We start from the raw sequence: 15223 nt of genomic DNA, 5'->3' as shown, positions 1-15223 counted from the left end.
AGTAAACAGACACTCAGCCCTAATTTTGTCACTGTCGACGTTTCCAGACTTGGTAAAAAAGGTGTTGATTTTCTTGTTATCTTCTTTTGATTTAACGTAACTTACGTGCTTACCGCACTTCACATGATTACTTAAATCGTTTCTTCCACCATGTGCAATATTAATATCACACCCACATACCGTACAAAAGGCAAATTTTTCTCCCTTTCTTGATTTTAGTATGCACGGAAAATCAACAGAATATGGTTCTTTAAATGTCTGGAAGTACTGTTTCTTGTTGGATTTATTCATGATAACCTTAATAGGAATATAGCGTATGAAAATATCTGAGAAAAAAATGTCTCTATATCCATTCAAACATCAATCACTGAAAGTCACATAAAATTATAACAAACACTCAAGGCAGTCAAACACTTCATTAAAACATGGCAAAGCACACAAAGCCTTAAAAGATTAAATGAACACAACGCCAACCTCGTGAATGAAGAATGTGCACATGGTAAAAAACATACACACGAGGAACAAATGTAATTATTTTTCTTCTTTGTAATTTAAGGGGCTTCACTAATAGCGGTATACCCAGTCATTGGAAAGAGTGTGATTAGTCCAACGAATACAGGAAACTGCAAAGCACGAAGTTATAACACAAAACCTCGACCCTTCATTAAAATATGTCATAACCTCAAAAGGCCACCAAAGAACAACAATCACGTGGTCAAAGAATATAGGTTAAATCACAAGCAAACGGAGCATCATAATAGTTTGTATAAAAAATGATTAAGAAAAGGGAAAGAACAGCCTATAACTCTCAGACATTTCACTTCACAATCCAACGAACGGAGCGGAACAAAGAATTTGTGGATCAGAGCCTGCCGACACCTAAGATTCACATGGAAGAACTGTTATCCCAGCTTTAAATTCAATTCCAACAACGACACAAACATCACAGGATTAAAAATGCCAATCATATCAAAGAATGAGTTATCGACTATCGTGGACTTGCCTTCGACCAAGACAGACTACGATATATTGTAGTCGGTCTTGCCAAGACCGAGCGTGCTTCGACCCACGCAAACAATCGATTGTACGGAAGTGGAGCGATTATCTAATGTTAACGTTTCAAATTTTTGTCCGCAAAATCGTAAAATGACACCGTCCATCCGTAAAACCGTAAAATGCTGCAATTTCCGTAAATTTTACGGACAAACCGTAAAAGTTGGCAGGTATGCTTTTGCAATACGTAATCAGTAAAATTACAATTTACTGAACGCCAACCCAAAGGAAACAACCAATATTTTTTCACATGTGGATGGAACAATAAAAAAGCTTGGAGGGAAAAATATATTACTACAAGTGGTGGTGGTGGTGGTGGTGATTAATGGTTTAAGAGGAAGTACATCTAGGCAACCATCCTCTACATAACAGTAATGAGCGAGAAAATATGGAATTGATCCAACAGTTCGAAAAATGAAAATATCGGCCCACGAAAGACGAGGGCCACAAAGGGCATGAAAATGAAAGACTCCCTAGGATTCGCAACCTAATACCGCCGGAGTCAAAAAGAACAAGAGTTGAACAAGGGAGGTCCGATAGAATAGATGAAAAGTGAGGAGCCTGGCACAAGTAAGTGGAAATGATGCCAAGACTCAGCTGAAGGGCCCGTGCTCGCCAAACCACGCTCCCAAGTAAGTAACCCCTGGGTCGCCTTTTAGGGGAATGATTTTGTAGTAGAGATGGTGATATTTTATCAATTACTACTGATCTGCATTTAGGGCAGTCGCCCAGGTGGCAGATTCCCTATCTGTTGTTTACCTGGTCTTATCTTAAATTATAGTAAAGAAATTGGAAATTTATTGAACATCTCCCTTGGTAAGTTATTCCAATCCCTAACTCCCCTTCCTATTAATGAATATTTTCCCCAATTTGTATCCTTGAATTCCAACTTTATCTTTATATTGTGATCTTCCCTACTTTTAAAGACACCACTCAAACTTGTTTGTCTACTGATGTCATTCCATGCCATCTCTCCACTGACAGCTCGGAAAATACCACTTACAAGTAATCAATCCCATTATTGTGACCGTACTGAAGCTTAGTATATTAAAAAGTTGTCCGGCCAACGCACATGGAGCAGTGCACGACATACTCCCTAACTGTACACATCGACCAGTCAACAGTACTATATTACCAGCATGTCCAACAATATAACCACAAGGAGAGAGCATCTGCACCTATTCAATATCAATATCTTATAACGAGATTAGTACCAAGGAAACTAATGGCACATCACAATATTTTGATGTAAATCATCCAACATTCTCAACTGTATGAATACACAAGATAAACAATTCACATCATTGAACGTTCTAGAATGCTTGGTACAAACATATCTGTGAACGCATACAATGCTTCACCAACATTAATATAACTCCAAAGTGTACCGCAAGAATACTGTGAACATTTTATGTTATAGAACATCGTATTTTAATGTATTATGTGTTACTAGTTTTTATCACATATATATTGGAATATTCTAGAATGCTTCGTACAAACATATCCATGAACGTATGCAATGATTTACCAACATGAATTAAACTCCAAAGTGTACCTCAAGAATGCTATAAACATTTTAAGTGTAAAAATTGTATTTTAACAAATTATCTGTTACTCACGAACAGTACACCAGAATTTTAAGTAACATAGGCATGTCATAAAATATCGACGCTTGTTTTTGAAACCAGAGGACACATATCATCATTGTATATTTTAAAATTATCACTCATATCATGTGACTTTCTTCATTAGATTTAGTAATGTTTTTAAATTATATGTTAACTATGGGTCTCATGACCAGCTGAGGATGACCTCTGTGAAGGTCGAAACCGGTACTGCATAGTAATAAGACATAATAAAGTATTTATTAGGTGGACGGTACCCATTTTTGTGATTGTGAATCATTAGTTTAAACGGGCGAGCTGTCGTTTAAACTAAATGAGTGTCAGAAATTGGTGGAGAAAACTTGATGCAGGTTTAAACTAGGTACTAAAGTTAAAGGAGTTTAATTTATATCACGTTTAACTCGATTTGGAGAAAGTGGCCCTTAGCCGTGCAGCCGGACTTCATAACCCACTGCTTCGAAACAAAAGGCTTCTACTAACATTTGTTTTCGAAGGAGTGTGATCTGCAATAACACTTTCATATTTTTATTGGCCCTCGTGCACATGTTTTCATATTTGTTGTTTGGTGTTTTTCACACCTTTCACTGAACGTGTTATTTTATAAGCCCCAGCAGAAAAGGTTTTCATATTTGTTCTCTCATGTTTTTCACACCTTAATACTTTCCTCTCATCTTGAGAAATGGTAGATATAAATTTCATTGTACCCACGGATACATGATGTAAAATGCCTTCATGTCGGAAAAAATCTTATCTAATGTTTCCACATCCCTGTTGGATAGTTTTTATTCATATATTCAGTAGTACGTTTACTCGCTTAACACGTTCATTTTTGTTGGCCCCTGCGGAAACATCTTAAAGAGGTTTTACTGTATAACAAAATTTTGGGGATCTCAGAAATTAATTTGTTATAGTGAAATTTTGTTATACAGTAATGAAACAAGTCAATTCTTAAGAACTCGCCCGTTGCTAAACATTGGGAAGAATCTACGCTATTTCAACATGAATTTACACGTAAAAAACCTTAATACTGCGTTTATTAAATGAGAGAAAAATTAGTATACATATACATGCAGTAACGATATAAAGTACAGGTACTTGCAAGAAGTTTTCAGCATCTTAAATTTTACCCTGTACCGGTATATTATGTCCTCGACTTTTTTTTTTGTTGAAAAAGTCAGATTTTCTTCTGAACACTTCCAGATGTAAATGAATACTCAAGGTAGTCAGTAACCACTGCACTTGAATTTAACACAGATTCTGGGACATCACTTTGTGACAGAAGAATATCCTATATCCTATATCCTGAAGACTGCTTGCCATGTTTGTTGCCAGCACAAAAGTCAAACTCTGTTGCACACTTTGAGGCACATTCTCCTCATCACACAGATTCCTATCACTTATATCTGCCACAATCTCTTCTTCAGTGATTTCCTTTTCCACTAACACATCACAGTCCACATTGACATAATCAGTAAGCTTTACACTTGTTGGCACATCCAACTTTTCACACAAATACTTCCAGTTCTCTGTTTCTGCATCCAACTCTTCACTTTCTGTGATGTTGTCTTCTCCATAACCCACTCCAGCTTTTCTAAAGCAGTTCCTGATTACCTCTTCTTTCCGTTATCTCCATGCAGCACTGAACATCTGCATTTCTTCCAATAAGTTGACATTAATGTCTCTCTCTGAGGTGATGTTACAAGGCATACACCGGACCACACGAGCTCGGTAATGTCGCTTCACCACATGAATTGTCCTCTGATCCAGTTGCTGCAGAACTGAGGTTGTATTTGGAGGCAAAAATAAAACTTTCACATGCTCCAAGTGGCGAGGTACACAACTGTGAGAGGAGCAATTGTCTAAGATGAGAAGAATTCTCCTCTTTTCAGCCTTCATCCAATGTTCCAGACACAACAACCAATGTACGAAGATCACTGATGTCATCCATTCCTTGTTGTTGTGGCTATATTCACAGGGCAGATGTTGTACTCCCTTGAAGCACGTTGGCTTCCCAAACTCCCCAATTATGAGAGGCTTCAGTTTAACCGTCCCTGTGGAGTTGGTGCACAAAAGAGCCGTTATCTGTTCTTTTGAGCTTTTGCCCCCAAAACACTTATTTCCCTTAAATTCAAGGGTTTTGTTTGGCATTAATTTGTAGAATAATGCAGTCTTGCCTGCATTATAAATATCAATCAGCAAATATTCTTTCCAGGCAGCTGATAGTGTCTCCATCCACCATGAAGATGTAACTTCCTTTGGGACACTGTTTGCTTCACCACTTACAACCTTGTGGGAAATGCCATATCCTTCCCAGAACCTATGAAGTCAACAAGTACTCCCCATAAATTCCAGAAATGCAAGCTAATGTGCATAGGATCATGGACACTCTCATAACAGTGGACCATTGACAGGAATGTTTCTGGTCCGCATTTCGATAAATCACGTATAAACGGCTTTGTCCACCTTCTCATAGTCTGCTGTCCTCATCTTCTTTCATTGTGGGCCAAGAACATCAGCATCATTATTCTGCTTTATCTTACTTTTCTGTTTTAGAAAAGTATACGGTATTGAAGGGCTGATGCCATATTTCTTCGCTATTTCTCCTTTCTTTCTTCCTTTCTCCACTTCCCGAAGTATTTCACATTTTTCTTTTAAGGAAAACTGTTTTCGCTTCTTCTGATCCATATTGGCACACTAGTACAAACATTGCTTCACAAATCAAAGATAAACAACGAACGTGTCATGAGACGTGAATAAATGAAATGCAGTACTGAAGGTAGAGATGTGAAACCGTAACTGTAACCGTAGAAACGGCCACAGTAACATTCACAGGTTTGATTCCCGGTACTGGCAGAAATTTAAGACTGGCAGGAGGGCTGGTATGTGGTTGAAATGGCACATGCAGGTCACCTCCATCGGGGGTGTGTCCGAAAAGAGCTGCACCACCTCAGGATGAGGATACGAGTTTCCATTGGTTGATTGTAAATGTGGCGTTCCTACCCAGCCAACAGCATTACTTCTTACGTATTGGTTACTTTGAAATCAATATCCAGCTCTACCAATAACGTACATGTATGGAAAATGGCTACCAGAACCGTATCCTGTAAATGCGAATACGGTAATCCAATCCACGCTTCCCAATATTTAAAGAAAATAATAGAAAATTGGCTTTATATTGCTTTTTATGTATAAGAAAATTCTACATAATGGCGTTCACCACCAATACAACAAAACACGTGCCCTTGGACAGGCAACCCACTTGTTGGAATTGTGATGTGTTTGCTTAAGTTTCCCTGATTTGTAATCGAGTAGTTTCGCCTGTCTGATGTGTAGAGTGTGCCGTCTGGTATTAGCTGTATAGAGAAATGTGTGAAATACCTGACGATTAAAGCAGGATGAATTTCAATTATATTTTGAAGAAGAAAGATGTTAAATATAAGCAAAATGGCTACATTTCAATTTGTTATACCGATAGTTCAAAATTCTTTAAAATGAAATATTTTAACACACATTAAATAGTGAAAAGGGAAGGGGCCTAAAAATAATTTCACTCTTCTGAACATTTTGTTAAACTGGCATTCGTTACAATGACATTTTACTGTATCATTCTTAGATCTCTGATGGTATTGGGAATCAAATCTGGGCCTTCGAGGATGACAGCTAATAGCGCTAACCATTATGCTAACAGAGGCAGACTGCACTAGGAAAGAAATATGATATGCATTGTACATTGCAACGAACACTGGGTGTGGACGAGTTAAGTACAAAATGTACCCAAAAATTTATGACAATAATGGAGTACTTTACGACCATCTTATAGTTTAAAAAAAAAAAACCTAAGTACATAGCGGAGGTGTACAGCTCACATCTTATCAGATGCGCGGATCCACAACAGGGTCACGAGGGCAGTACCTGAAGCTTATGGGAAAAGAGGAGTCAGGTATAGAGAACTTACCTGCTTTCGTACAATGTCATAGAAGTCTCTAGCAGTGGTAAAGGTATTCCGAAGAGGTTCGCCTTCACCTGTAAATGCAAAAAACAGTATGTTAGCATTGCTCAAGGGCACATACTTGCAACTTAACCATTATAGTACATACTCTAATTCTGGGGAGTGTAAGTGACCTACTACTGATACGGTGTAGGATGAACAAGTTTTAAGGGAAACTGTGTACTGCAGAACTCTGTAATTTAATGGGGGACCTATACCTTTGAAAAGAGAAAAATGGGGTGTATTAAGACATTTTTGTTTCGGCAGCAATGGAAATGAATACTAAAAGGACACTTAGTATGACACACACATTATTCCTTAATAATATGCCTACACATTTGTAAATGATATAAACCCACACCATTAAATATAATTAATTATTCAAACTCGCAGTGTATTTTGCTGTTTTTCTATAACTTCCAGACACATGAATATTTTTCTATCATTCTTTTTTATTATGATTAGTAATGTTATAGCTACAATTTTTACTAGAATCAATCAAGTCCATCAAGTTTTTGGTCATAACGCCGAAAGTAATGGGGATATTAACAAAAATTTTGTACTGTCATAAGGAGAAAAGTTCAGTTTTAAATGAAAAAAAATTGAAAAGTTGCATTTTTGTTCAGTCGAAGGTGTTGGTCCACCCTTAAGTAATTGAAAGGAACAAACTAGTGATAAATCAAGTCATATATAGGAATATAAAACGAACACAACCCCAAAAAACATGAAAACGCAAAAAAATTAGGACAATCTCTGAACTTTCATATAGAAGTGCTCTCTGCTCATCAATCCCAATTCTTTTACATGCATTTCTTCTCAGCTCCCAGAGAACTTGTCTCAACCTACAAACTTCATCAACAGGGCAGTTAAAAAAAAAGTTAATTTTATTTATGTTCTGGAGTGGGATTCAAAATTCTGTGGATGAGAATTATGGCTCAGTATTCTTGCAGAATAATGTACACTGAGCGGCCAAAAGTCATGGGAAGACTCTGAATGTGATGTTAATAATGAGTTGCTCCTCCACGAGCCCTAAAAATGGCAGCAATATGGTGAGATCGACTCTACGAGGTGTTGGGATTGTTCAGGAGGGATCTAGACGCACCCTTCTTGCACTGCTACCCACAATATTGGTCTTGTGTAGTTAGTGCGGGGTTCATGGAGCGTACACAAGCATCGACAGCATCCCATAAATGCCAGAAAGAGATGCAGATAGTCTGAAAGAATGTCCACATAACGTGCACCTGTCAGCGCTCCCTGCAGCCGGAAAATGGGGCCTAGTTGAGACCATGAGAACGCCACCCAGACCAGAATTGAGCCACCTCCCGCCTGAACGCAACTTTGTTTACACGTAGGATCCATAGTTTCCTGGGGCATACGCCACACTCTCACGCGCTCATCAGCTCAATACAACTAGAACTGGGATTCATTGGACCATACCACATGCCGGCATTGTTCCATAGGCCATTGCTGATATTTGTGGGTCCATGCATGCCGTTGAGCTCTGTGTCGAGGTGTCAGGAAATGGATACGAGTTGGTTGTCGGCTGGTGAAGCTTATGCGGTGCAGTTGCCTCCTTACAGACCTGGTAGAAATGGGTTCCTGACTTCCAACATTACATGGACAGTGATCTGACTCACAGTAGCCCGTCGAGCGTCCAGTATGGTTTTGTAGAGGAGAAGTGATGTCCTTTCATTAAACACCTGTGGTCTTCCTGTGCAGCGGTTTACGTGGGTGGTAACATTCTCTCAGCAGTATTGAAGATCCACCCTCGACACTGACAACCTCAGAAAGCTGAATTTGTGTGTAATCTCCGCAATGCTATACTCATGCGCTGATGATCTTCCCATGTTCAAAGCCTGTTAACTCGCGATGTGTTGCCATCTTCACGACAATGGTGTCTGTGACAGACTGTTCAGCTACGCTGCAGATAGCCGCAACGCTCAAGGGTCATACACAGAACATTCTCTAATGGGAAACCCCTTCCCGTGACTTTTGGCAACTCAGTGTATATACGTGAATACTCCGCACATCCCTTCCCCCTGGGGTGCGCGCATTACCTGAAACAAACTCTTCGCTTCAAACAACGGATCCCATTATACGGTTGCGTTGTCAGGCCTTGGTCAGTGCAGTGTCAGTGGCACGTTTGAAGTGAAGTGTGAACTACGTATTAAGTACTTCTCGTAACTGCCCATTCACGGCTAAAGATAAGCTTAGCGTTACTGAAGATGCAGAGAACGTTGCGAACCGTGCAGCAGGAAGAACGCCTGTACAATGTCAGAGACAGCTGTACTCCTGACTGGCAAAAAACAAAATGCGACTTCAAAATACAAATAGTAATTGCTGGGCATTTTACATAACATGTTCCTGTACAGCTAATTCAAGACAGCACACAAGTGAAACTTGGCAATTACATATGTATGACAATTCTGATCAGCAGGTTGCCTGTCAAACAACATGTGAATTCAGTTTTGGAGTATATTATTATGCAGGATGTAGTAAATAAAATATAAATTAAAGCCAATTTTCCATTTTAAAAAATTCTCTCCTAGAATCTGAGTGGGCAGATTATTTGCGTGTATACAGTATTAAAATAGGGATAAGTGTGAATCATCATCATCATCATCATCATCATCATCATCGTCCCACTCCAGTCGCCCGGGTGTGGTAACAAGCCTCCTCCACTCTCCACTCCTTTCTGTCCTTCCACTTTTCCTGCTCCATTACTTCCGCCACATCCAATCCAGCTTCTCTAATGTCCTTCCAAATCTGATCGATCCACCTTCTTCTAGGTATTCCAATTGGTTTCTTTCCCTTAACTTCTCTTTCCAATTCCCTTCCTGCTACCTGTTCCGTTCCCATTCATTTCTGTACTAACGGTTCTATATTTAGCTCTTCTCTGATTTTAATATTTTGAATTCTATCTCTTCTTGTCTTTTTAACCAATGTTCTTAAAAATGTCATTTCTGCTGCTTGGTTCTAACTTGTCTCTTATTAGTTACCAGTGTTTCTAGTCCATATGTTGTAATTGGTGCGAAATACTGTTTATATAATGATAATTTCGTTCTCTTGGGTACTCTGTCATCCCATTAAAGCTCTCTGCCTTGATGCTAAAATGTTGTCCCTTTACTTAGTCTATTATTAATTTCAGGGTTGATTCCATTACAGTAGAACCCTGCTTAACCGAACTTCGCTTAACTGAAACCCAGCTTAACCTAAATGGTCTGGAAAAATTGTATTTTAATACTTTCTTTTTTACCCTCTCGTTCTTAGCCGTCGATATTAGTAATTCTTTTGCTATATATGCTGAGAGCCACTAGGCAAACTTTACTTTTATATTTTGACTTATGCCAGAATGCACATGTAGTATAAAACAAAACATTTTCTTACCCTCTAGTTCGTTCCATGATACATTTGTTCTTGAAAAAGCAGGAATTATTATTATTATTATTATTATTATTATTATTATTATTATCATCATCATCATCATCATCATCATCATCATTATTATTAGGCCCTACTGTATTATTCATCATGAAGATAGTGCCGATGACTCCGACCTTGACAACAGCACTTCTGAGAATCAAGTTTTATTAAATGGTGGATTTAATGCATTGGAGGTAAGACTGATTTTGAATTTTTATTAAAATACAGTACCACACGCTTTAATTACAGTACTGTAATAAAATTACTGTATACAGTATTCAGTTCAGTAGTAACAAAAAATGTTTCATTATTTCAGAAGAAAATCAATGATTTTACACAATGAGACATTATGTAAACATATTCATGTTAATATACAGTATGCACCTTTGCTTAACAGAGTTTATGCATTTTTATTTCGACATTTAACTTCCGAAAATTTTACCATGTGTTATCCAAAAAAACACATCAACCGAAGTGGGTCCACCCTCTTTATTTTGGATAAACGGGGTTCTACTGTACTTCCATTAATAATAATGCTACCCAGGTATGTAAACTGTTCTACATTCTCTAATCGTTCTCCGTGTATGTTTGCTACCTCAGACTACAGGGGTAACACCAAACAAGGCACAAACACAGTTAAAGGGGGAGGTAAGAGTACAATACACAATATAAGAAAACACTACACACTCGGAAAAACAGTAGCTAGCATTACGCGGATCTCCAACAAAACAAGTACGTAACTATCAGTAGGGCCAACTAGTGAATGACAAAACGGGAAGATGGAAGGGCTGGGAACCTACCAAAGGCATGGACATGGCTTAGATAGCGGATTCCGAAATAAATTCCCGTGATCCTTAGATTTGAAAAATATTATTTACAAAATAATCTTACAAATACATTCTAAGTTACGAGCTATAAGTTCAGTGGTATCCATAGCTTATTTCGTAGCAGTGTAAATTCAAATTTCAAAACAACTATACATCTGGTTACCAATGCAGTAGTACAATGCAATTTACAGGTTATCCAAAGTCTAGCGTACATCAAGTGATACAGAACTACCAGAGGCAAACCCCAAGGGAAATAATATTAAACTACAATATACATATTTTAGTGAAACAAGAAATGGGAATGCCTCGGAAAAGAACAGGTAAGTCCAGCTGAAAAACTAAGGCGTCATAAGTAACTAATTTGGTGAATCTAGGCGAGGTTAGGGCAGACTCCTGTATGATGAGCAAATTGGAACATTACCGAAATTTTAGCAGGAACGGAATTCAAGAGCGCTTACCAGAGGAGAGTGCCATCCCGGAAGCTGGGGGACGTCAACCAGATAGGCTGCTCGCAGACAGATAAACCGAGACCGACGGAATTCAGGATACAGAATTAACTCGAACACTGCCTCGCTCACTATATATAGGAATTACTGGCCTTGGAGGCAGCCAATCAGCGTGCACGAGTTCCCTATCGCCACCTAGACTCACCAATCACAACCTTACTTTCCATCGCGAACTTTGACTAACATTCTAGAATACGCATGATCGCGAGAGTCGTATTTTACCAGAATAGACAGAACACACTTTCTAGAACACATACCAACAAAGTAACACACCCTGTACAAAAGTTATGTAACTTTCTGGATCTTTCCAGGAACTATAGACAGAATTCTACTATTTACAAATGCCTATGTTACAACATTATACAGTACAGGTTAGGTCAATAAAAATAAATCATCATATCGTATTTTATGAACAAAGTCTTAAAAAAAAACATACATTCCACTCGCATTACATCGTTCACTTGTAACATCTTCCTCCCCCCCCCCGAAAGTCGAGCCCTGCTCGACCAATAATATAACATCACTGGGGAGCAAGCGATAGAACGTTTTCACACAGTACCGATGGTAAAGGTACATTACTTTAACACACCTGATTTCTTGAAGTTAATTTTGTCATAACCAACAACACAAACTGTCACATCACTATCACTATCAGCCATATTCAATCGTTTTTATGATGTGGCCTCTTTAAGTCCGAAGCAAGGTAGGTTTTCATTAGGTCTCTCCATCTGGGACGGTCTTGAGCGATGTTCTGCCAATTGATCCCAGTAATCTTCCGGATGTCTTTATCCCATCTGTCCGGTGGTCTTCCCCTTGGTCTGAGATTATCTTTCGGACACCACTCAAGCACAAGCTTTGTTCACCTACCATCAGTTCTCCGAGCAACATGGCCTGCCCACTGCCATTTTAGGGTAAATACCCTTTCTAAAATGTCACTGACCTTTGTGACTGACCTGATGTAATCTGCTCTCTTCCTGTCTTTCTTCGTCAAGCCTAGCATGAACCGTTCCATAGCTCTTTGGGTTGTTTTGAGTTTTTGCTTAACAAACTCGCTCAATGTCCAGGTTTCACAACCGTAAGTCAGAACGGGGAGAACACTCTGGTCAAAGACTATCTTCTTTAGGTGGGGTGGCATGTTGGATTTGAAGACTGAAGAATTTCTTCCGTAGGCTTGCCATCCTAGTTTGATACGTCGGAAGATTTCCGGTCTTAAGTCCCCTTTCATGTTTACAAGTTGCCCAAGATAGACAAATTCATTGACCTGTTGTAATGTGGTGTTTCCCACATGCAGCTTTCCTGCTGGGGCCCATTTGTTAAGCATTACTTTGGTTTTAGAAAGGTTCATGGATAGTCCCACTTTTTGACAGGCTGAGACAAGATCTTGTATTGGAGTTTGTAGTTCATCGATGTCGTTGGCCAAAAGTGTAATGTCGTCTGCAAACCTTAAATTGTTCAGCCTTTTCCCATTGATTTTGATTCCTGTGCTTTGCCAGTTGATTTTTGACATGGCCATTTCTAATACGGCTGAGAACAGCTTGGGAGATATGGGGTCGCCTTGCTTAACACCTCTTTGAATGGGAAAATCCGTGGTTGGCACATTGATGTTCACGAAGGCTGAAGAGGTTTCGTAGATATGCTGGAGAACTCTTATGTAGGCAGCATCGACGCCGTGTTCAGCTAAGGCTTTCATAACAGCAGCGTGGCTCACCGAGTCAAAAGCCTTTTCAAAGTCCACAAAGGCTAGACAGAGCGGCATTTGATATTCATTACTTCTGCTGATAACTTCACGAAGGGTGAGTATATGGTCGATTGTTCCAAAACCTCGGCGGAAACCTGCTTGTTCAATTGGTTGGGCAAAATCAAGCGTTGAACTGATTCTATTTGTCAGTACCTTGGTGAAAACCTTGTAAAGGACAGAAAGCAAGCTAACAGGACGATAGTTTCTGATGTCATGTATGTTCCCTTTTTTGTGCAGGAGAATTATCATTGCTCTGTTCCAAGATGGAGGGATGAATGCATTGTGTAGACAAGACGTGAATATTTTTGCGAAGTGGCTTAAAGTTTCATCACCAGCAAGTTTGAGAACGCTAACTGAAAGGTTATCGCTACCTGCGACTGATTCTTTTTTCATACTGTTTATAGCATGTCTGATCTCAGATGGGAGAACTTCCAGGACTTGGGAAATGTTGGATAAGTCAGGCAAGGACAGGTTATCATCAGCCTTCTCATACAACTTGCTATAAAAGTTCCTGATGAACTCAAGAAGTTCTTCCCTATCAGTAATTCGTCCGTTGTCCCCATCTAATGCAATTAATTGCTTCTTCCCGATCTGTAGCTTCCTTTTAGCAGACTTCAAACTTGTTTTTTCAGATAAGCAAGTTCTCAGAGTATCTTCGTTGAATTTCTTTAAGTCGGCTTTAATTCTCTTTCTTATGGTTTTGCACAGCTCAGAGTACTGTATTTTGTCACAGTTAGACTGAATTTTCATTTCTCTCCTCCCCTTTAGCAGGTTCCTGGTATCGTCACTGAGTTTCTTATCACAAGTGTTATTCTTTTTTTAACCCTCCAATTACTTCAGCCGTATCCATTAGCATTTTTGCCAGATTTTCACCAGTTGTATCATGTAGGCTTTGTTGAAGGGCTTGATGGAATTTCTCTTTATTTTCTTCTAGATGTTTAAGATTTATTTGTTTTTTTTCTCCCGCACTAGTTTAAGTCGATGTTCCCTAATGTTTAACTCGGCTCTAGCCCTTACTAGTCGGTGGTCACTACCAGTATTGAATCTGTTGAGGACTGATACATCTTTAATAATTTGAGGGATGTTACAGAGAACAAAATCGATCTCGTTGGTGAATTCAAAATTGGGACTTCTCCATGTCCATTTACGCCCTGGGTGTTTCTTAAAGAATGTGTTCATTATACGCATGTTGGTGTACTCGGCAAACTGGACCAATCTCTCCCCTCTCTCATTTCTCTCGTCTATCCCATAGTTTCCAATAACAGTTTCACCAGTTTTACAGGTTCCAACCTTCGCATTGAAGTCACCCATTACTATTTGAAAGTGACAGTCACTCCCCTTCTCACAGGTTTCATGTAGACTCTCATAAAAGAATTCTAACTCCTCGTCTGAGTGGCTTGATGTGGGTGCATACGCTTGCACAATGTGCATTTCGTATCTCTTAGAGAGTTTTAGAACTAATCGCGCAATTCTACTTGAAGTACCTTCTAATACAGAGACCTTGTTTACGAGATATCGGTTGATTAGGAATCCTACTCCATTAAGCCCTCCTTCTGGTTCACCACAGTAATAGAATAAATTACCAGAATTCAAAAGGTAACACCCTTCTCCTTTACGGCGTACTTCAGATAGACCGATTACGCTCCAGTTGATCTTTCCAAGTTCATCTTCGAGCTCTTCTAATCTGTCATTGCTTAATAGAGAACGACAGTTGTACGTGCAGAGCTGGTAGGTTTGGATATTTCCTGTGGTTGTTTCTCTTTCACGGGACATCAAAGTAGCACCCACCCGGAGATCCGATTGTGGGGCTATTTTACCTCCGGAATGTAGGAATTTCACCTTAATGTCACTCATTGTCTTTTGACTTAAAGGATGTGAAGCATAATCACCACGCCTGCTTCATTGATGGATTGGTGATCCTCCCGCACTGATCGGCTCGCCGACCCAGCTTCCCGCTGGGATTGGTTACCCGAACCTTCCGCTGGGTTGCTCGGCTTAACGGGGACACCTCTTGAATAAATATCACAAAATCCACATGGATTGTCACATTGCACTTCAAAATG

At 39.3% G+C, this 15223-nt stretch overlaps 1 protein-coding gene across 4 annotated transcripts in view; it reads right to left on the bottom strand.

Annotated features, from left to right (window-relative positions):
* Positions 1-15223, bottom strand: part of LOC136856717 (transcriptional regulator ATRX homolog) — a 462565-nt gene that overhangs the window by 58708 nt on the left and 388634 nt on the right. For all 4 annotated transcript variants that reach the window (XM_068225163.1, XM_068225164.1, XM_068225166.1 and 1 more), the window contains exon 24: positions 6634-6701. In XM_068225163.1, coding sequence (XP_068081264.1) covers positions 6634-6701 — 68 coding nt within the window. The remainder of the gene's footprint in view (positions 1-6633; positions 6702-15223) is intronic.

Source organism: Anabrus simplex, chromosome 1 (assembly GCF_040414725.1).
Source record: "Anabrus simplex isolate iqAnaSimp1 chromosome 1, ASM4041472v1, whole genome shotgun sequence".
In the NCBI taxonomy this organism is placed as follows: Eukaryota; Metazoa; Arthropoda; class Insecta; order Orthoptera; family Tettigoniidae; genus Anabrus; species Anabrus simplex.
This window is presented reverse-complemented; position numbering and strand designations above follow the sequence as displayed.